We start from the raw sequence: 24813 nt of genomic DNA on the forward strand, positions 1-24813 counted from the left end.
TCTTTTTAAGTTAGAGTTGCTGCCTTCCATCTTCACCCAGTTCTCTTTACTTGTCATCTTTAGCAGTTGCTCATATGTGGGAATGTGTGGAGAATGTCAGAGATAAAAGTAGAGTTAACTAATAATGGCTTTTTCAGGAGCTACCTTTGTGCAGTCACTCAGCCCACCAATCTGCCCATTTTTCTTGATCTCTTTTTGTATTTCAGGATAATGTTGTCTAGGGAAAAAGGGCTGAAGATTGTTGCAGTGAATTTTTGTATAGTTGAAGTAGATGAGATCATCCTTAATCAAATATGCTTCTTCATCATCTCTTTGCTGGGTGGTGCTTTTTAAATGCAATCCCCCAACCTGACTTTCAGCACGCTGGATCCTGCCATTAAGAATATACAGACAGAACTCCTGGAAAATACCAAAAAAAGACTTCTGATGATAAAATGCCCAAGAAGGAATAGCTGTTGTGAAAACCAGTGGCCTACATAGTCCATTTTTATCTTTCATCCTGCAGGTTGTGGGGCTCTCTCATCTCAGTGCACTTTAGGGGCACCTTTAACCACTTGAATAATCGTGGTGGCTTCATCACTGCACGCTGCTGCTCTCAGACAGCACTGTCCACCACAGGTTGCAGAGCAGGGATTCACATCCCCATGGACTGGGGGAAGGATAATCGTTTTGTATTTCACAGCATAAGGCATCTGTTCCTTCTGAAAACACGTTCTGACTGCATTACAGATAATGTTGGTCTCTGTTTTCTCTCTCAAGACAGTGAGTCCTGTGAACTTGACTTGAAAAGGTTCTTCAGAGTGATTGGTTTTAAATTTATTAACTTTTGGGTTCACTCACAATTTTTGTGGTTTTCTATTACGAAGAAAACTATATTCTTATTTGTGCTTTGTACTGTTCATTACTCCAACTTTCTGCTCTCATTCTAAAGCAGCCTCAGTCTTTGCTGGCATGCATAAAACCCCTGAAATATTGGAAAGAGCAAGTTGCAGCCCCTGCTGCTGGGGGATTTTTCTGAATTTCAGATTAATGTAATTTTCATTACCTCAAAGATTTAAATATTTATTTATTGGGAGAAGAGGAAGGCTCACCTTCAGCAGAAGGCTTCTCTTAGGGCCTACTTTATCTAATTTTTAGCTCTCTAGTTTTCAAATTCCTTGTGTGTCTGGAAATGACAGAAAATTAAAGCCTATAGTTTTAAGTTTCCTATGAGAGCTGATTTTGGTCATGTCATGTAAATGCAACCTAATTAAGCCTTTATGTACAGGGTGAAAGCAGAGGAAAGCACAGTGCTTTTAGCTTCTCTGCTTTTTCCTAATAAATACAGCTGTTACAGTGAAGGAAAAATTACATATTTATAAACATCTTGGTTGTATTTAGTCACACTTAAACTAGATTTTGTAAGATTTAAGTTATTGCTATAAATGTTGCTCCTTGAAATAGCTGTCTATAAGTTATTTTCACTTTTGAGCATCAGATAAGGACACATGAGTTTTGACAAGTTGAAGGCAACAGAAATCTTTGTGGGAGATAAATATCCCTGAAAATCCACCACCACATCATCTCATAAAGTGGAGGAAGCGTGAAGAAAGGGAAAAGAGAGAGTAGTTTTTCATTCTGCTGTTAAGCTTAGGGGGACAGATATTATTCTTCTAATGTCTGCTCTGCTGAAATGAAAAACTCACTGACAATAATCATTTCTTTGACCTACCTATCTGCACCAAGAAAAGGGAAGGAGCCTGCCTTTTGTCTTAAAATGTTATGCACATGCACAGCATGTATCCTCTGTTTTGCAGAAAATAATCTGTTCCTTTGTGAGGCTTGAAATGTTAGACTGGTTTAGTTCTGTCTGTGAAATTTTTGGTGCTGGATAGATGTGTGAAGCTTTTGCATTTGAAAAGATGCCATGCCAGTAAAATGTATTAAACTGCTTTTATCTTTTTTTCAAATTTCCCTATGTTCTCTCTTGGTGGCATTCACTTATCTGCCCAGTCCATGTTTCTTTTTCACCTGGTTGTGTCCCAGAGGTGCTGTGAAGTACCAGCAGTGCTTGGCAGGCAGCCTTTGGTTAGTTACTCAGGTATCCAGCTAATTAGTTCCCAAGCTAAGGATCAACATTAAAAATTATGGTGCAGTATATTATGTTGCAGTCTTGCTATAGTCAGCTAGACATTTAATTTGACCTGGTATATGGAGCAAATTTTATTTTGGATGACAATGTGACCCTTGATCCGAGGTTTTATCCAGAGTGTTTTGGGTACTCTGTTGTTCTAGTTGGTAAAAAGTGGCATTGATGAGCTTCCAGAGGTGAGAGACAAAACTGCAAATGCCCAAGAAAGCTGAGGGTTTTAAAATATTCACTTTCTTGCCAATTGGTGTGCACAGAAATTATTTTGTAAAAAACAAAAGCAAACCCCATAAATTCTCCTATCATCATGGTTCTCCCTAAGGAAATGCTACATCAGCTGGCAGGACAGCTCAAGGAGCCTGATTTCTGCATAGCTCTTAATTTCCTGTATCCATATGAATAAAGTGCCTTGAAAGCAAAAGGCAAAATCCCTCATGTTTCACTTTAGCCCTAAGACAGCAAATACTTAAGCATGCACAAATTTTAGTGTTAAAATGAAGTATGTATGTGCCTCCGTATTTCTGTGTAAGTATCAAAGGGTTTCTATATGCTTGTAATTTACACCTCACTTAGATTGCACAGAGAAAAATTACATTAGAGAAAAAAAAATTCTTCAATAACTTCTGTGTTCACCAAGTCCTTCAGCTCCAAATGAAGCACCAGTGAACAAGTGTCGTGTTTGTGTCAGCGCGTTTGGTCTTAGAGAAAAAAGGATAAGGATGGCAGGCTAGATGTGCAGGGGAATTTGCTTAAAACCCTGCAGCTTAAATGTTCTTACCCTTCTGTTTAATTATGTCATACATTACATATGAATATAAATGTAAGTTTATTTTTAAAGAAAATTCTCCTTGATTAAAAATAGCTATCTACCAAGCTAAGGGAAGTTGATGAAAATGTCTTTTTACTTCCTATTCATAACATCCAAATCAGTTTTCTTCTCCTTCAACATAAGGATTCAGTGACAGATTTAACCTGAAGTGCATTTTCTCAAGCTATGGGATAAGCAGTAATAAAAACAAGACATGATGTAATTAATGGAATTTCAGTACAAGGCATGAAAGGAGTTTGGTACTGCTACAGTCTGTGAGCCAATGAGTTAAATTTTCTTTGAACTGTTAATATGTGTTGCCAAAATAATGTTTTTCCTCTAAGTAGGTTAGCAGCAAGGTAGTAACTGTAATGCATTCCAAGTTTCAAATGCATTTATTCCATTTAGAGAGATTAATTTCATCCTTTACTAGGAAGTTTGAAATGTTTGAACTCATTCAAGATAAAATTGTATCTTTTGACGTAGAGTATTTTTAGCAGTATTTAATACTCTTAAAATTGTAAAGACAATGGTCATGTAAGATGCCAAATAATTGGAGCCCTTGCTTGTCTTGAACGTTGAAAGAAGGTAGCTGGAGAAATGAGCTGCTGCAGGCGATCTGTAGCTGGGGATTATCTGCATTACCTCATCTGGCTGTTCTCGGTGGCAGAGTGAGTCAGAGCCCTGCATACCATCAGATGTGATGAAACGAGATGCAATCCTTCTTTAAAAAAACCCACCCAAACAGTGATAGAAATGCAGCTTATCAAGATTTAGTGTCCTCTTTTTTTGGCGTGCCTTGAAGTTTCTTGCTAACCTGGGCATAGATGCATATGGATCCACGGTGTAACGTGCATCAAGGGAGTGCAGCTTTCATAAAAGTACTCTGTCCCTGTTGCCTGTGGTATTTGTATATAAGATTTAGCTGAATAACAGTGCTCATGCATCCCTCCTCTAGTGCAGTATCCTTCAGACAAAGGAAAACAAATCATCTCTACTTCCTTACTTCCTATTGCTCTGCTCCTTTCTGGCACTGGAGACTCCAGAGCTCACTGTGATTTCTTTTGAAGTAGGGCTGCTCCCACTGCCATGGAGGAGAGTCACAGAATGAGAGGAATAACAAGTGTATCTGCAGGAAATGCACTGGCATTTTACAAGCTTCTGTGTTAGGGTTTGCATGCACTGGAAATAGGGGGGGTTTCTGCCAGAGCCTGTGTGGGGACAGGGATGTCAGCAGTCTCCAGGTGACTGCAGACTGTCATTGCTTGCCAGGATCTTCTCTGAAGTTCAGCATCTGCACATTACTAAAGTGAACTCAAAGCTTTGGAAGGGCTACAGTTGATGTGGCAGCATTATGATCAGCACTGGGTTTTGAAAACTTTTGGTGTGATATCTGTAAATGATAACATAATTTCTTTTCTCCTCTAGCCCTGGTCGCTCTCCGGTTTCCTTTGACAGTGAAATAATAATGATGAATCATGTGTACAAAGAAAGGTTTCCAAAGGTAAAGAATCACTTTTTGAATAATACATTCAATGAACTTGTGTCCAAGCTCAGAATTAGTTTGTAGTGCTTGTTGGAGAAGGAGTCCAGCTCTTACATCTCATTTCCAAGCAGTACTGTTTGCTGAGAGTTTGAAGCTGCCTCCTTATCTTCATATGTTAATTCTGCAGTAGAAGAAATAGATTTAGTATACATAGAGATTAGGATGGAAAAGGCTGATTTTTTTTTTTGGTATGTATTTCATATTTGCTAAATTTCTGATGTCTTCTACTGGCATGAGTAATTCTCACGAGCGTGAGAAGAAGGGCCATGCCTTGGCTTTTTAAAAACCTGAATATTGAAACCTGTGGAAGCAAGTTAAAAGTTAACATCTCATTGAAATGAGTGTAGAAGATTGTGTATCCCACAGCTGTCAATATGGCCATTCCTTCCTGTTCCACCACCAGCAAAAATAGATGTTTCTCTGGAGACAGGAAATCAGGGCTTATAGTGATAGAAATGCCGTGTGTTTATGGCTTGGGGCAATGATTTTCAGCTTCCACAGCCTTGTCTAAAAGTTCTGAAAACTGCCTCACATCTTACATCCTTACTCTGGAGACCCAGGGAGGAATACAGCCTCAGGACCAAGATATTTTTATGGTCATTTACATTTTCAGAAAGCGTGTTTTGATTAATTTTTGTTGTTTGCTCATGTAAACTTAACTTTTGCCTCTGATATGCTATCTTTATTCTCAGAAAACGCTACTGTATTTTGGAATATTTTTTAAGCCTCATGCAATTTGGAATTGCAAATGTTACTTTAGCACCCTACTTGTTTATGCTTTAAGGTCTGCTTTAGTAAAATTTAGGAGTAATTTCTCTTTATTCTGCACTTTTAGGCCACGGCACAGATGGAAGAACGGCTGGCTGAGTTTATTGCCTCGAATGCTCCAGAGAATGTGCTGCAATTAGCGGATGGGGTCCTAAGTTTCATTCATCATCAAGTTATTGAACTGGCCAGAGATTGCCTAGATAAATCACGTGAAGGTCTCATTACTTCTCGGTACTTTTATGAGCTGCAGGAAAACTTAGAGAAACTTCTCCAGGATGTAAGTGTCCTCTGGAAAGTAGAATATATTATTTTGATTGAAACTTTAACCAATAAGCCAGAGCTTTGATTTTAGGAGAAACAGTGTGGATTCCAGGGGAGGGGCAGGTGGGGGTGTGTCAGGAGATCTGAGATGTTCCAGTCTCCTGTTGATCTACTGTGGGTGGATTTGAGTAAATCACTTCACCTGTGAACTTTGTTTGTACAGAAATTGAATGTGAATATGAGTAAGTCAAAGGCAGTCTTTACCATCTATGAAAATTTGGTTTGTTGAGATGAATGAAATTACTGAAATCTTTTTTTCATGAACTTCAGGACTCTGAATGACTTATTAGTTACAGTAGTGCCTTCAAGGAGTGAAAACACCATAGTTACTAGTGTTGCTGTAAATTTTTCACAGACGATTTTCTTGAGCTGAACTTAATCCAGTTGCATGTTCTTAGTACTTTGATGTGTTTTGTGGCATTCAAAGCATATGAAAATACACAAGGGGGCACAATTTTAATGCATGCTCAGTATGCTGCAGCTATTCATCAAAAATCGCTCTTTCCCTTTAAAATGAAGATAGTACTAAATTTCAGACATCTCTTAGAATTTATGCTGTAACTATTGTGAAGAGTCAGTGCTATTGCCTGTCCAGACCTCTGTTTAGGAATATCTTCCTAGTCCTCTGCTTTGATTTAATGATACAGCAAGCTGAAAAAACAGGTTTTATAAAGATTGCAGCCTCAGATAGCAGATGCCACAGAGACACCTGGAAACAGAACATCTGAAATACTTTGTTTTCTATTACAGTTTTAATTTATTTTTATTGATCAGTTTGCCAACCCACTGGCTATGAATGGCACTAGCTTGTGCCCCTTTGCCACTCTTTCCAGACAGTAGAAGAAGGCAGATGAATAAAAATACTATATTAATATACAATTGTTGTATTAAAAAGCTTTGTGAAAGCTGCAGGAACTTCCCTTGTGTCAGCTAAATTTTTTGGCTACCCCATTTATATAAGTTTGGCTGTAATTTTTCTGGTATTTGTTATGCTTGAGAGAAGAATGACTCATGTTTGGATTTGGATGGGGAATATAATTTTGACAGACCAAGAGAGGTAGGGAATAACTTTTGAGGGGCTACATGATTGTCTGCGTATAGGATATCAGTAACCACTTGTGGATCCCCCTTGTATCTCCAGAGTCTGGAAGCAGAGTGTTTGCACACTTCAGCTGTGAAATAAGGGATCAGGCCTCTTTGGGTGGTGGTTTTGAAGTTGGAAAGGTTTCATTTAAAGTGGTTTTGTATGCTCAGCAAAATCTCTTACGTTTCAGGGGCACAGGGGGACTATGCTGTGTTTTACTGCTTCTGGTAGCAGATCCTTGGAGCCTGAAATTCTCCCTCTCCCTGACTTTCCTCCTCTGTGTGACAGTGATTTCTTACACCATAAGGAACTAAGAGAGCCATAAATTAGGGCTGGCCACTTCCAGTCTGCATTTTCAGTCCTGTCTTCTGGCCTGAAGAGGTTAATCAGGGTCTCAGAGGAGGTGTGGGTCAGATAAATCAGCTTTTTCCTTTTCTCCCCTTTCCCTCAGAACAAATCCTCAAAATACTCTTCTTAAATGTCCCTTTCCCCTTGATCCTACAGGCATTATCCTGCTGCTCTGAAATACTGGGAAAGGTGACATTGAACTGTTATTAGAGGAGATACATTGGTCATCTCTGAGCTTGTTCAGGAGTTGACATTCGGGGCTTTCTTTGCCTTCTTCCTCCTTAACATCTTCTGCAGAGCCAGGGCGAGAGAAGGGTCAGCTCTTCAGTTTGATTTATTTACTCTACGAAGTAAGGTGGGCTAGAGGTGATTAAAAGGAAAGTTGAGAGAGGCAAGGGAGGCAAAACAGGCCACAAAGGAACAGAACAAAGACATTAAAAACTTCAGAGGAAAGCCAAAGGCTTCATTCCACATTTTTCTCATTTGTTTTGTTTTTTTTTCCTGTCCTATGGCTTTTTCTGTTCCTTAGCTTATCTTTTAGATTTTAATATTTAAAAGCTACTTGTTTCCTCTGCTTGCCTAGTCTGTGCTTTGCCCTTCAGATCGCATTCTGCAAGGGAATAATTGGGCCATTTAAGTCAAAATATATAGAAATTGATGATCATACTTCTTTTGGAGGGCTCACCTGAAACATAGGACATTTTGGAGTCAAGTTTAGACTATTCTGAATTTGATGGCAGGATCTTAACCTTTGCTTAAGGTTGTAAAGTATCATAAATAATAAGTACCTAAGTAATACCAATTAGAAGGTAATTTGAACAGCTTGGGCAGTTGTATGGTCTGTGTGGTAGGTGATGGAATTTTATGGTATATTTTTATAACATATTGAAAGATTGGAAAGATGCTTTATTGGTGAATAATGAGACCAGCAAGTGGCAGAAATATCCACAGATTTTCTTACCACTTTACTGTGAAAGAACGGATTCTCCTGAAATTCTTTTTTAAGGTGTCGATTCTGATACCTGGTAACAAACTAAACTTGCACAGCACTTCAAACCGTAAAAAGGAAATTTGATTTAGTGTATTGTAGTTTGAGTAAAAATGTAAAACAGACTGTTTGGGTATGCAAATGATGAGCTGTTTAAATGCACCAAACCAGAAAGCTTTTGGAAGATTTTTAGATTCCAGCTTTTGTAATAACATGCCAACAAATCTCATTAGCTATGGCAAATGAGATCTTTTCCCTTGTTTGGAGCATGAAATACTGTCTTTTAGCCAGAAGAACTTACTGCATCATCGAAATAATCATGAAGTAAAAGTGAATTTTAGATATTTTCTTCATTTTGGAAAACGTGAACTTGAGTGTTACACTTCACATCAAAGTAAAAATACTAAGAAATAAGATAAAGCTCCGATACAAAAAAATCTGTGACATTTGGTTCTTTACCTGTTGTTATGGGTTAGAACCTCAGGTTGCTGAGGAACAAAAGGTTATAGTCAGTTATTACTTGGCTGAATCAATAAGGTAGAAGTAGCCAAAAGAAGTCTGATGACTGTTGCCTAGGTGTAGCCAGTTGGGCAGGAAGGTGAAGGATTACAGGTGTTTCTGTGCATGGAACAAAAGGAGCAGGGGAGGGTATGAGTATTGTACAGCAGTGACTGATGCTGCACACTGGCAGATGGATATTCTGATTGGGGTTGCTTTCTTCTTGGGAGCCTGAGTGTAAATTTATCAGTCCTTGGCTTTGCACATCTATTGTATTGGTTTCCATCAGTATATTAGCTCAATTACAGCGTTGTGACTTGCATATCGCAGTTATTGGTCCTGCTGAACCCCAGGGGAGGACAGTGATTTTAATTTCATGCCCCAGCAGCCACAGTTAGTGACGGATGGGTCTTTCAGATGAGGGAATCGGTTTGTAAATTATCCATCGCTACCTCCTGTACACGTGTCACCAGCAGTGTGTGCAGGAATGGCATCAGCCTCTGCCCAAACCCCACCAGCTTCTCCCTCCTCCCCTTGGGAGGGGGGGGAACCCTGAGATGCCCCCAGCAGCCTCGAGGCGAGCGCGTGGTGCTGGGGAAGCGCTGCTGAGGTGGCACAGCTGTGCCCAGCTCATGGGAGCGGCAGGTGGTGCTTGGCTGGACAGCCCTCCCCTTCCCGGGTTCTGTCCGTGGGACACCCTGGAAATCAGAATTCTGTAGGGATGTCCAGGCTGTCCTGTGTGAGGAGGAAGGAAGAGGAGGCAGTTTCACTGAGGAGCTTGGAAGAGCAGCGCTGTGCGGAGATGATGGCTGAGTGGCTGTTACAAGTTGTGTTTGGTTTTTGTAAATCCTTTTTTTTCTTTTTCCTTTTACTTTTCTATATCATTTGGCAGTCGTGGTCTAGCTTTTCATTTTCAAAACAGACACCTGATTAAATTAATTGCATTTTTAAATTATGTTGCCTGAATTGTCATAGATGAAAAAAGGAGAAAACAAAAGGACTTGATTTAAAAGACTAAGTTCTCTTTAACAGTGTAAATGGATGCAAAATGATGAATTATATCTATTATATTGTATTTTTTGCATTATATAACCTATGTGGGGGGAGAAATGGACTTTCCAGTCGCATGGCTCATATTTCAAATAATACAAAGTTGTTGATGTTTTATTTATTCATTCCAATGCAGCTAACCCCTGGTGATCTGCAATGGCTTTTAAGATATAAAAGCATTAATTTCTTTCTACAATTCATTTTGTAACTTTTAAGTTTGCCTAATGCATTAAAGGGCACAAAGTGAATATTTATCATTTTCATTGCGATTATTTTCTATTTTACAATTTAAAAGAATTTTAATTAGGAAAAAAATTACAACTTATTTCAGTATTTCCAAAATAATCTTATTTTTAAGGCTCTATAGGCAGGAAGGATCTCTGATTTTTTCAGATAATGAGTTAGTAGGTACATCATTCTCTTCAAGCTTAAAATTCTAGCCCCAGCTAATCAGTGTGGAAGGAGACAATCAACATTTCTATTCTGACCAGTGTCAAAATGAGAAATAATGAACCTTCAAAAATTTTTTTGTTTGGTAGTAAAGTATGAGAGATATGTTATTTAAAATGCTGCTTGTATATTTCTAGTTCTGAATTTCTGCTTCCTGTGTTTGTATTGATCTTTTAGGAGGTCACCAGTGTGATTTGACTTCTCAGACATATAAAAGTCTTTTTCTTAGGTGGTTCTCATGGACAACACTAAATGAACCTTTTCATTTATTGCTGCTTTCACTGTTGTTGATAAAATTTCATTCCTATGAGTAACTGGCTCATTGCCAGCAAAAGCTCATTTATTAAGTTCTGGACCCTATATTTGTGGCTGTGTTAAAGCACAATTTTTAGACCTTGGGGAAAAATAGCTGTACTTTGTTTAAGAGTTTTTGCATGCCATTAGAACCACTTTTTTATCACTCTGCAATGAAATCTATTGTATTTCTGCTCCAGGACTCATCATGTAGCCATTGTGTGCTTCATGAAGAGAAGAGTAATTTGGGAGGGTTTTTTTGGGTTGCCCTTTTTTTTTTAAAATTCTTAACTGTTTTGGTGTGTTTACTGTTGTAATAAGACATCCCATCACACAAATATCTTGAAACTACGACTTGAATTTATACTGAAATCTGCTAAAGTAACAGACAGGACTAAATCCTCTGAATTAAGTTTTTATATGCTCTTTTCTTTGCTTATCTGCTTGGTCCTACATAACATACAATGCAATGCTGGAGTTGTTCAACAGGATTGATAAAACTAAAAAAAGAGAAACTGAGGTTGAGTTTTTCTTGACAATGAGGAGAAATTCTAGTTCAAATTCTAGCTGAAAGTAAAGCTCAGAAATATGTGTGTCTGTTAGTCATTACCTAGTTGTCTGTGTTGTGTGGAAGGCAAAATTGAAAAAATCAGTATTCCTCTTTTCATTTTAAAAAATAAACTAAAACCACATTGTATCTATTATAATTGATAGGTGATATAATGCAAATAGAGCCTTTGAAATATCTCTTGCATGATAATGGGGGTCAGCTGTGATGGAAAAGCCATTTGTATCTTGGCATCCTTGAGCAAGCTGAGCTCAGCCTGCCCTGACTCAGCCGTGCTTTTGCTGCTCAGTTACTGAGCTGGTGATTGTGTTCAGCATCTGATATAGAGAAATTCAGAGCTCAGTGCTAGGAGCATAATGTGCTGTTCTGCTCTCCACAGGCCCACGAGCGATCCGAGAGCTCCGAGGTTGCCTTTGTTACCCAGCTTGTGAAGAAGCTGATGATTATCATCGCCCGGCCAGCTCGGCTGCTCGAGTGCCTGGTGAGTGTGGGCCTGGGACAGGCTGGGCAGGATCTAAAGAGTGCTGTTCACTTGAGGAGATAAGGGACACAAAGCCTTCAAAAGAAACCTTTAAATTCTCATTAAAACATTGATGAAAAATAAATTGATATTGAAAAAAAACCCAAACAGAAGTACTAAGTGGCTTTTGCGTTAATACAGAAGTCGTTCTCCAGTGGACTGTCAGCTGCAGTAGCAGCTAAATTATATTTTAGTATAAAGTTTATGAGGGCCCAGATGTAGCTGTTGACATAATTCCATGCTACTTGGTGCTACTGGATTTTCCTCATATTGTTAATAGTTACTGTAAGGAGCCTGTAAATGTCTGTATGGTGTGTGCCTGGTGTCCAGAGCGCCGTGCTACGGAAGAGCTGTCCCTAAGGAAGAAGTTCCCTACCATGACATAAATGTTGTTTGGGCTCTGGGACTCAAATCCTTCCTGTAGACCCAGCAACTGGTGAAACCTGGTGTCAAGTTTTCCAGCTGTGAACACACAGTGGGATAGACCAGTGTGAGATCCAAATAGCTTTGGGAGCCTGGGTTTGAAACCATATTTGGTGCTGTTGGAATACATGCAAAAGCAAGTCCCATTGCTCTTTTATAACTTAATTCGGCTAATAATAATGCTTTTTTAAAATTTAATGCTGGAAAATGGTGAAAATTGTTTAGGCAATCCCAATGAAATAGGCCACTGTGTCCAGAAGTTCTGCAACTACAAAAATATTTTCTTGGTATGGTGGAGAAGCAGCTTGAAAACCTGTATTCTCACTCATGCCATGGCAAAAGGGTTAACATAAACCATCAATATATCTAGAAAGAGGTGTACACAATTATGTGGTGGATACTGGTTACAGGATTAAATTCAGTGACTGTATTTCAAAAGGATGTTGAAAAATTAGTGAGAATGTAGAGAGGTCACGAAAAATTGTGAGGTGTCACAAACCTACAGTAGAAGCTTCTGTGATGAGAGGATGAAGTTCCCTGGTGTGTTGGAGCACACTCATGGTGGTTCTTTCTGGACATAAAAGTGACAGGGATGCTACAGGTGCTGGAGGTGCCAGAGAAGTTGGCTGGATTAGGAATCTGTGGCTGGCTATAAAAGCACAGTTAACACGTGGATTATGTTGTGGGCAGCGTGTCCGTGGGTGACTTTTTTCCCTGGAGTCACTAGAAGATGAATGAGTTTTGTGGAGCTTTCTTTGACAAAGTAGACAAGAGTGGTCCAATCTTACCATTGATACCAGTTTTTGGAAACACCTGCAGAAGTACTGAGAGCCAGTAGACTTTGGAGGGTTCCTTATCCCTCCTCCATGGCTGTCAGATGGATTGCTTTGCTGGGAACCCTACATTGTGAGGAGGGCCACTGTCAGTGATGAAATTGGCTGCACAACCAGCAAGACAGATACCTTCACTTACTGATTCAAGAAATCTCTGCCAGACTGCACTGAAAATCCTGGGCACAGCTCTATTCAAACTGGGAATTCTTTGGCTTTCAAACCATATTTGTGATTTAGATGAGTTTTTGTGACTCCCACTTACCTTCCAGTACTTCTTTAAAATTTATTTTGGGAGTGAAGACAGTGAAAAAAGGAGATAAATTTAAACTTACTGTGTTTGTATTTGCTGTATTCACCATTGTCATTTTTGCTTGTGTACACTCATTATCTAGGAAAACATGGAATATTAGAAAGTCCTGTGCATCCATGTTTATACCTGCACAGAGTTCCAAACTCAAGGCAGCTCTTAGCTCCAAATAGGAGGTCTCCAGGTTCTTCTGTCTTCTCCACTTGATGTTGTGCAAAGTGAGTGGGAGCAGGTGGAAGCAGCGAAGTCATTGAGATTTGAGTAATGAATTCCAAAGCATGTAGTGACAACCTTGACAATGAGGTGGCCAGACTCCAAAGTATAGGAATAATATCAGGATCTGTGTGTTGGTCTTCCCTGTATTTTTCAACCTCCATTGCCTTTCTGGCAATTTTTTTCCCAAATACATATTTTAATCTGGTGACATGAAGAATTAAATATTAGTGTTCCTTTTGTCCCATAAAACAAGGAGTGTAGTAATGGATAGTCAACTATTTAAATACTTTTGAGAACTAAATTTAATTTTTCTTTTTAACATACTTTTTTGTAATTCAACCTTTAGCTTCAATTATATCTGAGTTTATAAACAGTTTTTCTACTATTTAATATTAAGGTTAATTTTAGTAACACAGCTCATTGTTCTTTCTTCCTTGTAAATGAAATAAGTGACCATATAGACAGTTCTTGCGATGGTTGTGATTGTTTTAATGCAGATGAAGGCACTTAAGTATTCTAAACTTCAACTATTTGGCTTCAGTCTTTGTATTATCTGTAGAACTGTGAAATGTTTATTGGCAGAATGAATCTTTGGGGGCTCCAAGAAAATAATAATATGGTTTGTACATCTCTGACACCATCTTTAGGAAAAAGTATCTAATTTTTTTTTTCAGTTTATTTTTCCATGGCACCTACCTCCCCTTAGCAGGATTCATTCCTCTGTATTCAAACGATTAAGTCTTCTATAAAGAAGTCAGAACTGGAATTTATATAGTTCCTTAATGTTTTGTGTGTTTGGGTTTTTTTGTCACCAAGTTGTTTTTTTTCTTCTGTCCTTTACTCACCAATAAATGACCTGCAGTCGTACCTTGAGAAGTCCTTCCTTGACTCCACTGTCCCTGTCACTGCATTCTGGTGACCATCTCTCTCTGTGGTCCTCTCTGGTCTGGCTCCTGCTCTGTGCCAGTTCTGAGACTGTTGATTAATCCTTTTCCAGAGGAGTTAGGAAGGAACTTTGTTTCTTGCATTGTGGCTGTCTTTGGTGACAGCATCTATCCAAGCAGCATTGCTTGGAGCAATCATGGAAAAGTGCATCTGTTCTCTGTTCAAGTATCTTCACATCATTACAAGCTCTAATTTCCTTTTCTTGTTTGCAGTTCTGTGCTTTTTTTCTCTTACGTTGCTGACCACACACCAGTTCTTTACTGCTGCCCTCACTGTTCTCTGTGCATGCTCAGCTGTATGCTGAAACTCTTCCCCTTTCACCCTCCCATTTCACTGGAAAATTTTTGAAGAGTGTTGGCGAAGCTGCTCATTGCTGGTGAATGATGAGGTTTGTAGGGGGGAGAGCTAAAGTTAACTGGTGAACTTGTTTCTAAGCAGTGCTCCTGCTGCCCAAAGCTTGTCTTTTATTTCCTACTGTATCTGTTACTCCAGTGCAAGAGATCACACCTTCTGGCCTGAGAGATCACATGCACCAAGACTGAGTTGCTAAAGTGATCCTGTGCTGTATAGTACAAGAAATAGGACAGCAGTACTTCTTATGAATAAAGTTGTTTTATTAATAATTTTATTAGCAATTGCTCAGGTTAGGACAGTGACAGGACCGGGTGGGTGTGTGGTTTGATCAGAAGTGACATCTGACAGCAGGAAGGGCTTGTATTAGGTTAGCTCACCTGTCAGATGGAGGTGCAGAAGGTGGTGCCTCAGTTCTCAGACCTTTCCCTGGCACATCTCAATGTGACAGAACTGGGAGATGTGTCCACACTTGACACTTATGTTAACAAGACCTTTTGAAAGTTTGGGTTTGGTTTTTAGAAAGTCCTTGTCCTGTTTTGACTTGCAGATCTAAGCCTGTGGACACCCTGTGGGGTGTAACTGTCTGTTGGTTTTGCAGAGCAGAGTGGGAAGCATTGACTTACTTGTTGTAACTGGAAATGTCTTGCGTCACTGCTGAGCCCAGAATTAGCTTTGGATGTTTCTGAGGATTCCCCTCTGTGGGGGAGAAACCTTTCATAATTGTAAAGCTGCATCATTTACCTCTCTGTCTCTCACTGCTTTGCTGTAGGAGTTTGATCCTGAAGAGTTCTACCATTTGTTGGAAGCTGCAGAAGGCCATGCCAAGGAAGGGCAAGGAATTAAATGCGACATTCCTCGTTATATTATCAGCCAGCTGGGACTCACCAGGGATCCCCTGGAGGGTGAGAACTCTTATTATGTACTTTCCAAACTGTTGAAAGGATAGTCAGCTCTCCTAGTCACTACATAGCTGAAGGATGTTTTTATTTTATTGCTTTAATTTCTAGGCCATTTTTCCTTATTTTCCTGTTTGCTGTCAAATTCTAGACTGTCCTTTCCAGCCCCATGTCTCACAGGAATGTTACTGGGGTAAGGATGGCACATCAATAGTGACAGTTCTTTACTTATGATGTTAATAATGTCTCCCTGTATTACAGCTGCAACAATGTTAAAAATGTCTTTATGATTTAACTGTTTTCTCTGGGCCATTGGACAGTAAAAGTTTACCTGTTATTTCTCTGATCTGCCTGGCCTGCTAGTGGCCTGGTTGGAAAGTATCCTGTCATCTCACTTGATTGTTCTCTTTGGGAAAAGTGTGGGTTTTGTGTTTTCCATGAGAAACCAAGATGAGTATGAATTTTTAGCTGGAGGTGAGATTGAAGTTTTATATCTTGTGTAGCAGCCAAACCAAAGAGAGCAGTGTAAGGACAGAAACAGCTTCTCTGCAAGGTGCCAGAATTACATATGGTAAACTTAATATAGACATACATTGGCTCAGAAGACTGTAACTTTAGAATTAGTGAGTTAATATTTCTGCCTGGCACTTTGCTGGCTGAAATGACAAGTTCTCCAGGCATGCACAGCTTGTTCAGCAACAATAGAAAGTGTGACAGAGACTGGAGGTTACTGCAGAATATTTCAGCAGTAGAACCATACTTTCTGTTATCTCAGGAGAGCATAATTTTAATATAAATTAGTAGTCTGGCTAGGACTAGTTTAACTTCTGTGGTGTTTACTGGAATGACAGTGACAGGTTGACTTCAAGTGAAGAGCTCTTCGGGAAAACTTCTACCAAAGATTGCTAAATGCAATTTAATAGCATTTGTTGAAATCTGACATTAAAGGGAAATTTCCTTTGATCCCTGTCATGGGAGAGAACCTTTCCATCGCTAATTCCCCTTACTAAAGTCAAATTTTCTTTAGAAATGTGTGGAGATGTCAAGGTGCCTTATTTCCTTTCTGTAAGGAGGGCACCCAGAAATGTCAGTGGTGTCTGTTCAGAGGCTCGTAGCTAAGGTAGGATTTGGGCTTGCAAAATTTACAGCATCTCCTGCGACAGCTGAGTAGCCTCAACTAAGTGACTTTCCCCCACTTTGCTGCTGCTCAGCGTTTTGCAGAATCAGCCATGTCACATGGAGGGCAGCTGTTTGAGATGTGATGCTTTTTCTTTTTGGAGCACAGAGGTGCCACCAGGCTGCATGCAGACATGTATGTGTGGAATAGGTTTTAATATTAACTAGACAGCACTTTCCCCAAACATGCATTTATTGCTTTTACTTATTATAGAAACCATCTAGAGTAAGTCAGGCTGAAATTAGAACAATTAATTATATTTGCCTTTATATAAAATACTGCCTGCAGCAGTAAATGTTAAAGGTTATCACTGTATAATTGGGGTGACTTTTTACAGAGGGAGAAAATGTCCTTCATCATCTACAAGCACCTCTTAAAATCCTGTTTTTCTTGTATAAACAAAGAGAATAGTGTTTGATTGAGATCATTAGAAGTAATCTTTCCTCTTTCTTTTCAGAAATGGCCCAGTTGAATAGCTATGACAGCCCAGACACTCCCGAGACAGATGATTCAGTCGAGGTAAAGCAGTAATACACTCACTCTGTCTAGCACTTTTTTTTCTCTCAAAAGAAGTAGTCTACAGTAAAGAATTAATTATAATGCAGAGTAATTGTAATTTAAAAAAAAAAAAAAAGGTGCTGACATTTAAAAGCTCATATTAAAACTAGAGTACATGCTCATAAAAATGTGAAAATCTTTATACAGTGGTGGTAAAATGTTTAAAAGATGTAAATAGGCTTTATTACCAAGTTTTGTTGATTTTTTTTTTTTTTTTTTAATTTTTGGAGTTACAGATGAAAATCATGTGGAGGAATTCTTTATATCTACATTTGTAAAATGTGATCTGTATTGAAAAGAGTTGACTTTAGTAAAACCACTGGAAAAATTTAATTATGTAACTGGCTAGGTTTCAAAGATCCTTATTTTATTGGTTTTTTAAAAACATTTAATATTAAAGAAAGGCCTGAATCTTACTGTCCACTGACTTTTTGTGCTAATAGTTATGGAGGGAATCTGCAAACCACCCTAAGGGTACAGACACTTGCCCTAAAGCTGAGGGCTCCAGAAATTTAGAAATGGATTGAGTTTGAGTTAATGGGCACTTGAAAAGGACAAAAAAAACCCATACAGAATTAAGTCATTCCTGCTCCTGATTTTCATTTTTGTGTTGTCTTTCCCCAGAGCCGTGGGGCCTCTGTCCAGTCAAAGAAAACTCCATCTGAAGAAGAGTTTGAAACTATTAAACTGATCAGTAATGGTGCTTATGGGTAAGACTTTTAAACTTTGAATTACAAGAAAATGCTATTGTTGTCCTAACCAGGAAAGGGCTATAGCCAAGTTTGGCAAATGTCTGGGTTTTGTTAGGTCCAAAGCATAAAGTAATTTTGCTCAGGTCCTACAGAGGTTCCACACTTGTTGTGTCTTCTGTATTCTTCTGGGAGATGCCATTTCTTTCATGTATTCAGTTTATATATGTAACATATGTGGCTGTTTGTGAGCACTTGAAATGCTAAAAGAAGTGCTAGAATTAACTGGGGTAAATCCTCTGTGAGGAGTAATACTTGAGAAAGGCTATTAGATTTTATTATCCATTGAAGAATCAAGTATGAATTCAGTCGGTTACAATTTTAACTGCACATACAAACCTATCCAGAATTTTAAAAGGCAGTTCCTGACTCTTTGCAGTTCATAAATCCTTACCAGTGAGGTCATTAGGCTGTTACTGAAAAGCAGTGATACTCAGTAGGTCATAACAGCAAAACCTGAGCATGTGCTTGAGTGTTTTGTGGAAGTGGGTGCTTAGTTAACAACAACTCACTTTTAAAAGACTAAATGTGGAAAAAGTGCAAGCATGGTTTTTAGTGAGTGAAGACACAATGGAGCATGTTGAAGAGTCATATTATTAGGGAAAAAAATTTAAAATCTCTTCAGTCATATTTCTGCACAAGCCCCGTGTAACTTTGTAAAAAGGGGAGAGAGAAGTGGTAGTTTTGCTGTTAGTCACATGTCTTTATCCTGGTTTTATTTTATAGTCAGGGGCTGGTGAGACACAATGCCATGGTAAATGTAATGTACTCCAGAGAAAGGGAAACAAGTACTGATTCAATAAGGCAGGCAGACTGGATGAAAATTTTATTTGCAAACTGTATTATTAATGTGCAGGAATCTAATGATCTGCAAATGATAGAAGTGTAAGAGATACTTTACTGAAGGAAATCCCTGGTGACAGTGCTGCGTCAAATTAATTTTATGGAGCTTGGAAAGAACTCGTGCTGATTCCATAGATTTTGGACAATTTTTTAAGTGAAGTGGTGACTGTTGAAAAATACATGCTGCTCTGCAATGGTGCTTATGGAAGTTTGTGACATTTGTGTTTGAAATATCTCCTTGTTTGTCACATCAGCAAAAATGCTGCTTTATTCAAGAAAGCAGAGTAGCTTTAGGAAGGAAGCATCATGGGGTTCCTTCTTTTCTAGGGAAGCTTGCCACTGAAATGGGATTTTATGGAGTCATGGATAAATCTGTCGGGATCCATTCAAAACAGTTACCATCACTGTTTAAAAAACCCCCAACAAAACAACGAAACCACAAAGAGCTCCAAACTTAACCCCACAGCAAAGCAGTTTGAACTGAAAAGGGACCTTTTCCTCTTGGTGTGTGCTTTTGCAGAGCGGTGTATTTGGTGCGGCACAAGACCACCCGCCAGCGTTTTGCCATGAAGAAGATCAACAAGCAGAACCTGATCCTGAGAAACCAGATCCAGCAGGCCTTTGTGGAGAGAGATATCCTGACATTTGCAGAGAACCCCTTCGTGGTCAGCATGTTCTGCTCCTTTGAGACCAAGCGGCACCTGTGCATGGTTATGGAGTATGTGGAAGGTATGGTTGTCATTATCCACACCTCCGAAGGGGCCTTAGTTGGGATGGATGTGGGGTACACACAGTCACACATCCCTGTGACTGATGCAACGTGTTTGCAGTCAAGCTGAGCCTCACTGCTGAGGTCAGAAGTCAGCAGGAACTTTCCAGTCTTCATTGGAAAGGAAGCCCTCCCTCTCTCCTGTGGGATGGCATGGCTGGATCCATAGCACATTTGTTTGACATTGCAGTTAGGAAAAGACCTAGGAACCATAGTCTTAGTTCTTTAGCAATCTTTTTAAAAATAAAGTGCTATTTTATGCTGGGGTTGGTTTTTTTGGTTGTTTGCTTTGCTTATTCTTTGAAATATAATTTGATTTTACTTTATCAGTATATCTTATTATAAGCAATATCCACTGGTGGATAGGATTAATTTCTTATGCCTGGCTTGCTTGACTGAATGTTTGAGAAATAAGATTAGAGTTATTGTATCAGTGCTCTTTCAGATAAATTAGTGGAATGAAATCAGATGTATTGACAATAGGAAATTTTAATATTAATTCCTCTTTGCAAGTAGAAATGAAGGTCAAATGACATGTGTGGCCAGTGTTCTCAAATGTCATGTGGCAGGAAGCTTGAATCAGGAGTCCACAGCCTTACTTTCTTCAAGGCTTCCTTCAGTTTGTAAATGGCATCTGTACAATTCCTGTCCAAGCCTGCCCCACATATATGGATCTCAATTTTCCTAGGATTTTAATATTTGTTTTAAGTTCAAGACAGACTACAGAGAGATCTTTAGAATTGCTCCCAACAGGGTTGTGAGAGACAGCCTTTAGAAAACTTAGTCTAATGTTGTGTTGCAGACCCACAGCTGTTCTTTCTTACTGCTGTTTGCTGTTTCAACGTGCTGTATGTGCAAATGTTTTCTTTCTAGGAGGTGATTGTGCTACACTTCTCAAGAACATTGGTGCCCTACCTGTTGATATGGCGAGGATGTATTTTGCTGAGACTGTTCTGGCACTGGAGTACCTACACAATTATGGGATCGTTCACCGTGACCTAAAACCTGATAAGTAAGTCTTTGGGCCCTCAGGAACTGGAGGGACAGAGCCAGTCCTTCAGGGGCTTTCTCTGTAGGCAACAGGACATGAGGAGTGGAGACAGCATTGGTCTTCAACAGTGTCTGACATGTAGGAGGTTTTATGGAGTCTCTTGCTACTGATGTAGAAGATAGATAGGCACTGAGAAAGGGTGGGAAGAATGTTTTCAGGTATTATCTCAAAGCTGTTGCTACACTGATGAAATTATGGCAGAAAATAGTCTCACTCCTCGTTGCCTTGTCTGCTCTGTGACATTTGGTTGCACAGGAGGTTTGTCCAGGTGTTTAATGGGGTGTAACACTGAGATCTTCCTTAGCATTATCTTGTGTTCTTTTTGTTTTAAATTGCTTTTGGGAAACAATTAAATGAATGTTGCATTATTTTACTTCTCTTTCTTTTAGTCTCCTGATAACTTCAATGGGTCATATTAAACTAACAGACTTTGGACTGTCCAAAATTGGGCTAATGAGTCTTACAACTAATCTTTATGAGGGCCACATTGAGAAGGATACCAGGGAATTCCTGGACAAGCAGGTAAGCTGAAAATTTTATCTGTTGATGTGGGATCAGATTCAGGATTCTGTCTTGGGATAGAATCAGAGTTTGCAGCCCTCCTTCTCTGCCTTAATGCTGTGCTGTGCACTGTAAAATGAGAGAAAAAGATACAAGTCCGTTCTCACATTTGTACATAAGTTGACATTGTTATTTCAGCTTCTCGTTTTGGAGTCATGCATTTCAGCCCTTAGTTTAGGATGCTGAAAGGGTGGCCCAGGCAGCAGTGCAGGTGTAAACAGAAGTTGGTGTAGGGATGTAACATGGATTTTGCTGGAAGGTTGTTCCACGATCTCCCCCTTCTGGTGCTTAGAAAGTTCATGGCAAGTTTCTGTATGTTTCTTGTAATTTTGTCTAATGGCTTAAAAATTGATTTTTATTCCCATGATATTTACTAAGGGTCATTTTTCTCCTTAGCCTTCATTTTGCTAGGCTTAACCAGCTAAGTTCTTCTAGCTAACAAGATAGATTTTCCTTTGATGAATGAATAGCTCTTCCATGTAACTCCCTCTGTTTGAGTTGATATTCTCTGGGCATAGTTGAAGGAACTGTTCTGGATGCAGCCTCACCAGTATAATGGGATTAAAAACTGCTTCTCTCTTCTGAAGATACCTAGGATCACAGCTGAATTTTTCAGCTGAATTTTTAGTTGTGCCAAGTGTTGATTCATAATCGTCCTGTGGTGTTGTCTTCCTTTGTTTCTGAGTAAGGATGCTTTTTCTAGCAGAACTCTCCTAAGTCATTAGATCATATTCTTGCACTTTACACTGTTTTATCTTTCACAACTATTTTGTTATTGTTGTCACTGCTTCTAAGCCCCAGGCAACTTAGATCTTCCAAGGTAATTTCCTTAGCCATTGTCCATGCCAGCTGTACCTCCCAAGATTAAGGCTGAAGTGTGTAATCATGCTGTGCTGCTAATTCTGCATCTGTGAAACTAAATTCTGTTAGCACAGAGATGTGAGAGGTTTGTCAAAACTCAGTTCCTGGTAGCTGTAGCTGTGCCAGCAGACATCCATCAAGCTGTCAGACCTAAACACACAGAATATGCATTTTTCCCATATGCTTTCCTGTGTATGCACCAAAGAACTACTTAGCTGGCATGTTCACACTAGGAACATTTAATTTCATGTGATGTTATTTCTGTGCAGGTGATGTGTTCTTCAAATATAAACTCTTGCTCCATGGAAGTAGTTCACAGCATGAAGTGGTCAGTGGCAAAACATTAATAACTTCCTTGTAAAGCTCTGAGGGGGGAAAGAAAAAAAAAAAAAAAAAAAAAAGACAAAATAAGCTTTGACATGAATTTGGCAAAAAGATTTATTGCTTTCTTGCATGTTTCTCTTGAGGTCTGTGGGACTCCAGAGTACATTGCACCAGAAGTGATCCTGCGCCAGGGCTATGGGAAGCCTGTGGATTGGTGGGCCATGGGAGTTATCCTGTACGAGTTCCTGGTCGGCTGCGTTCCTTTCTTTGGGGACACACCTGAAGAGCTGTTTGGACAAGTGATCAGTGGTAAGTTTCTGCTTTGGCTCTGAAGGGGTTTCAAAATGTGCTTTGAAAATATTGAGGATACACAGTTTAATCAGGAAGGACTAGGTATAAAATAATGGGGTTTAATTTTAGTACTTCTAACTTTCTGTGTCAAAGCAGCTTCCATCTGATTTAAGTTAGGGAAGGTTGTTGTGTTGCTTAACATCTTCCTAAATAGTTCTGTCGTGGTGTGGGAGTCATACAAATCCTTGTGGGATTGAGGAAAAATATTTGGGGATTTTTCTGTTCTGTCTTTTAACTTAAATGGTGGAGAATATGAAAGAAGCAGCTGCCAATTCATCTAATTCAGGCCGATTTTGGTTATTGTTTTCATGGGTCCAAATGCCAGTCAGTTAGTAATTTTGTATAAATGAAATCAAAGGAAATTCTGAGTACAATACATTGAAGCTGTTGTACTCAGTACCTTCACGTCTTGTGGCTTTTTAAAGCTGTCTCATGCTTGGAGTTGGACAATTGCTTTGTGTTCACTCAGTGAATATGCCAATGAAATAATTTCCTATTGGGAATGCTTTCTGAAGCAGTAAATTTTTAACACACTTGGCAAATGTCCTTTGTAAAAAGCAAATTTCAGCAAAGCACTAAGTATGATGCATGAAATCGTTACCTGTGAATTGTTCTCTCTGTTCCAAGTATAATGACTGTGGAATGTGCAGGCAGGAGATACAGCCACGGTATTGTCACTGTCTTTGTTTATGGATTGTCATGAAGTCCCATTTCATACTTTATTAATAGAGTTCTTAAAGCTTTTTTTTGTCTCCACAAGCACTGCTTAGATTGACAGCAGCTTTAGCTGATGCTGAATTTTATGCGTTTTGGAAAATGTCAATGCTTGAATTATATTAAGCTGCTGAATTCAAGGTATTTATGCTTCTGGGGCAGTTCTCAACATTGCACTTTGAGGTATAGGAGTGTGAATGGTTATTCAAATTTGTTGGGAAGCTGGTAGAAAATATCAAGTCTCTTTTTGTCCCCAGATGAAATTGCCTGGCCAGAAGGAGATGATGCACTGCCACCAGATGCCCAGGACCTCATTTCTAAGCTTCTCCGCCAAAATCCTCTGGAAAGAATGGGAACAGGTAAGAACCTTGGGCACAGGAAAGCACTGTCCAGAAGCAGGGGATGAAGCTACCTTGCCAGTGATGCACAGCCACTCGTATTGAACAATGCTCATCTAGAGCTGGGGAGCAGTTTATACTGGATTCAGTGTGGTGGAGCTCTGGGAATTAGTGTCAGATGTCCATGAGCCAGACAGATATTCCTGTCTTGTTTGGGAAGCAGGAAAGGGGCACTGTCAGCTTGGCAGCATAACTTCTCTAATTTGTGCTGTTCCATTATAGGCTTGAGGGTTGTGTCTCCATTTGAACAGTGTCTAATCAGATTTCTTTGAAGTTCTCTTTGAGTAGGGGCTTAATCCCTGCCATGGATGTGAATTCCTGGGTATAATAAAATAAAACTTTTCCATTCCTAGAGGCCTGTAGTGTAGAATTCTCCAAACATACAGCAAAGTCTGATAATCTTTTTGGCAAAGTCAGATATGTATGTCAGTCTTTCTGTATTATAATGTCAAATATAAAGTTTTACAAGCCAACACTTCTCATTTCCTCATAGTAAATAATCATAAATAATCTCTAGCTATACTTTTGTTTTAAAATAATTTGTGCAACACTGTGGCTTCACAGCACAGCTCATCTTTCGTTGATTTGATTAGTTTAATTTAATTTGGGATTTTCAATTCAAAACTACACTTTAAGGTTAGAAAAAAAGCTTAGAGATAAATATATAACAGTTCCAAAAGGTGCATGTAGTCAGCAGACTTAGCACACAAGGGTGATGAATAGATCATGAATTAATAATGATATCAGATGGTTTTCACATGTTCTTCTGTACTTAAAATCCATGTACTTGAAAGATGTTGCTGTCATGGAAAAGATGTAGAGTTTCTAACCTTATAAAATGAGTTAATGGACTGATTTTTTTTTATTTCTTATATACCTGTGGTGCTGAGACTGCTTTTTCACTTGGCATGTCGTAGTGCCACTGGCACTCAGCAAACCTTTTATCTCTTTTCCTCTGCTCTTTTCTTTTCTAAAAAGACAGTGGCATCTGCTATGAATATTAATTTCATTTGAAAAAATGTGTGTACTGGTAGACAGATAGTCTTTACTTTTTCCTTCTGGGTACCCAAGCTTCTGAGCTTAATAACAAAAGATACTAATTCAGGAAGATA

At 39.1% G+C, this 24813-nt stretch overlaps 1 protein-coding gene across 9 annotated transcripts in view; it reads left to right on the forward strand.

Annotated features, from left to right (window-relative positions):
- MAST2 (microtubule associated serine/threonine kinase 2) overlaps window positions 1-24813 on the forward strand; it is a 185919-nt gene that overhangs the window by 142822 nt on the left and 18284 nt on the right. For all 9 annotated transcript variants that reach the window (XM_069023306.1, XM_069023297.1, XM_069023301.1 and 6 more), the window contains 11 exons: window positions 4365-4440; window positions 5318-5527; window positions 11231-11332; window positions 15219-15351; window positions 16980-17041; window positions 17705-17790; window positions 19193-19401; window positions 20315-20453; window positions 20882-21014; window positions 22382-22547; window positions 23561-23662. In XM_069023306.1, coding sequence (XP_068879407.1) covers window positions 4365-4440; window positions 5318-5527; window positions 11231-11332; window positions 15219-15351; window positions 16980-17041; window positions 17705-17790; window positions 19193-19401; window positions 20315-20453; window positions 20882-21014; window positions 22382-22547; window positions 23561-23662 — 1418 coding nt within the window. The remainder of the gene's footprint in view (window positions 1-4364; window positions 4441-5317; window positions 5528-11230; window positions 11333-15218; window positions 15352-16979; window positions 17042-17704; window positions 17791-19192; window positions 19402-20314; window positions 20454-20881; window positions 21015-22381; window positions 22548-23560; window positions 23663-24813) is intronic.

The sequence above is a fragment of the Aphelocoma coerulescens genome, chromosome 8, assembly GCF_041296385.1.
Source record: "Aphelocoma coerulescens isolate FSJ_1873_10779 chromosome 8, UR_Acoe_1.0, whole genome shotgun sequence".
In the NCBI taxonomy this organism is placed as follows: domain Eukaryota; kingdom Metazoa; phylum Chordata; class Aves; order Passeriformes; family Corvidae; genus Aphelocoma; species Aphelocoma coerulescens.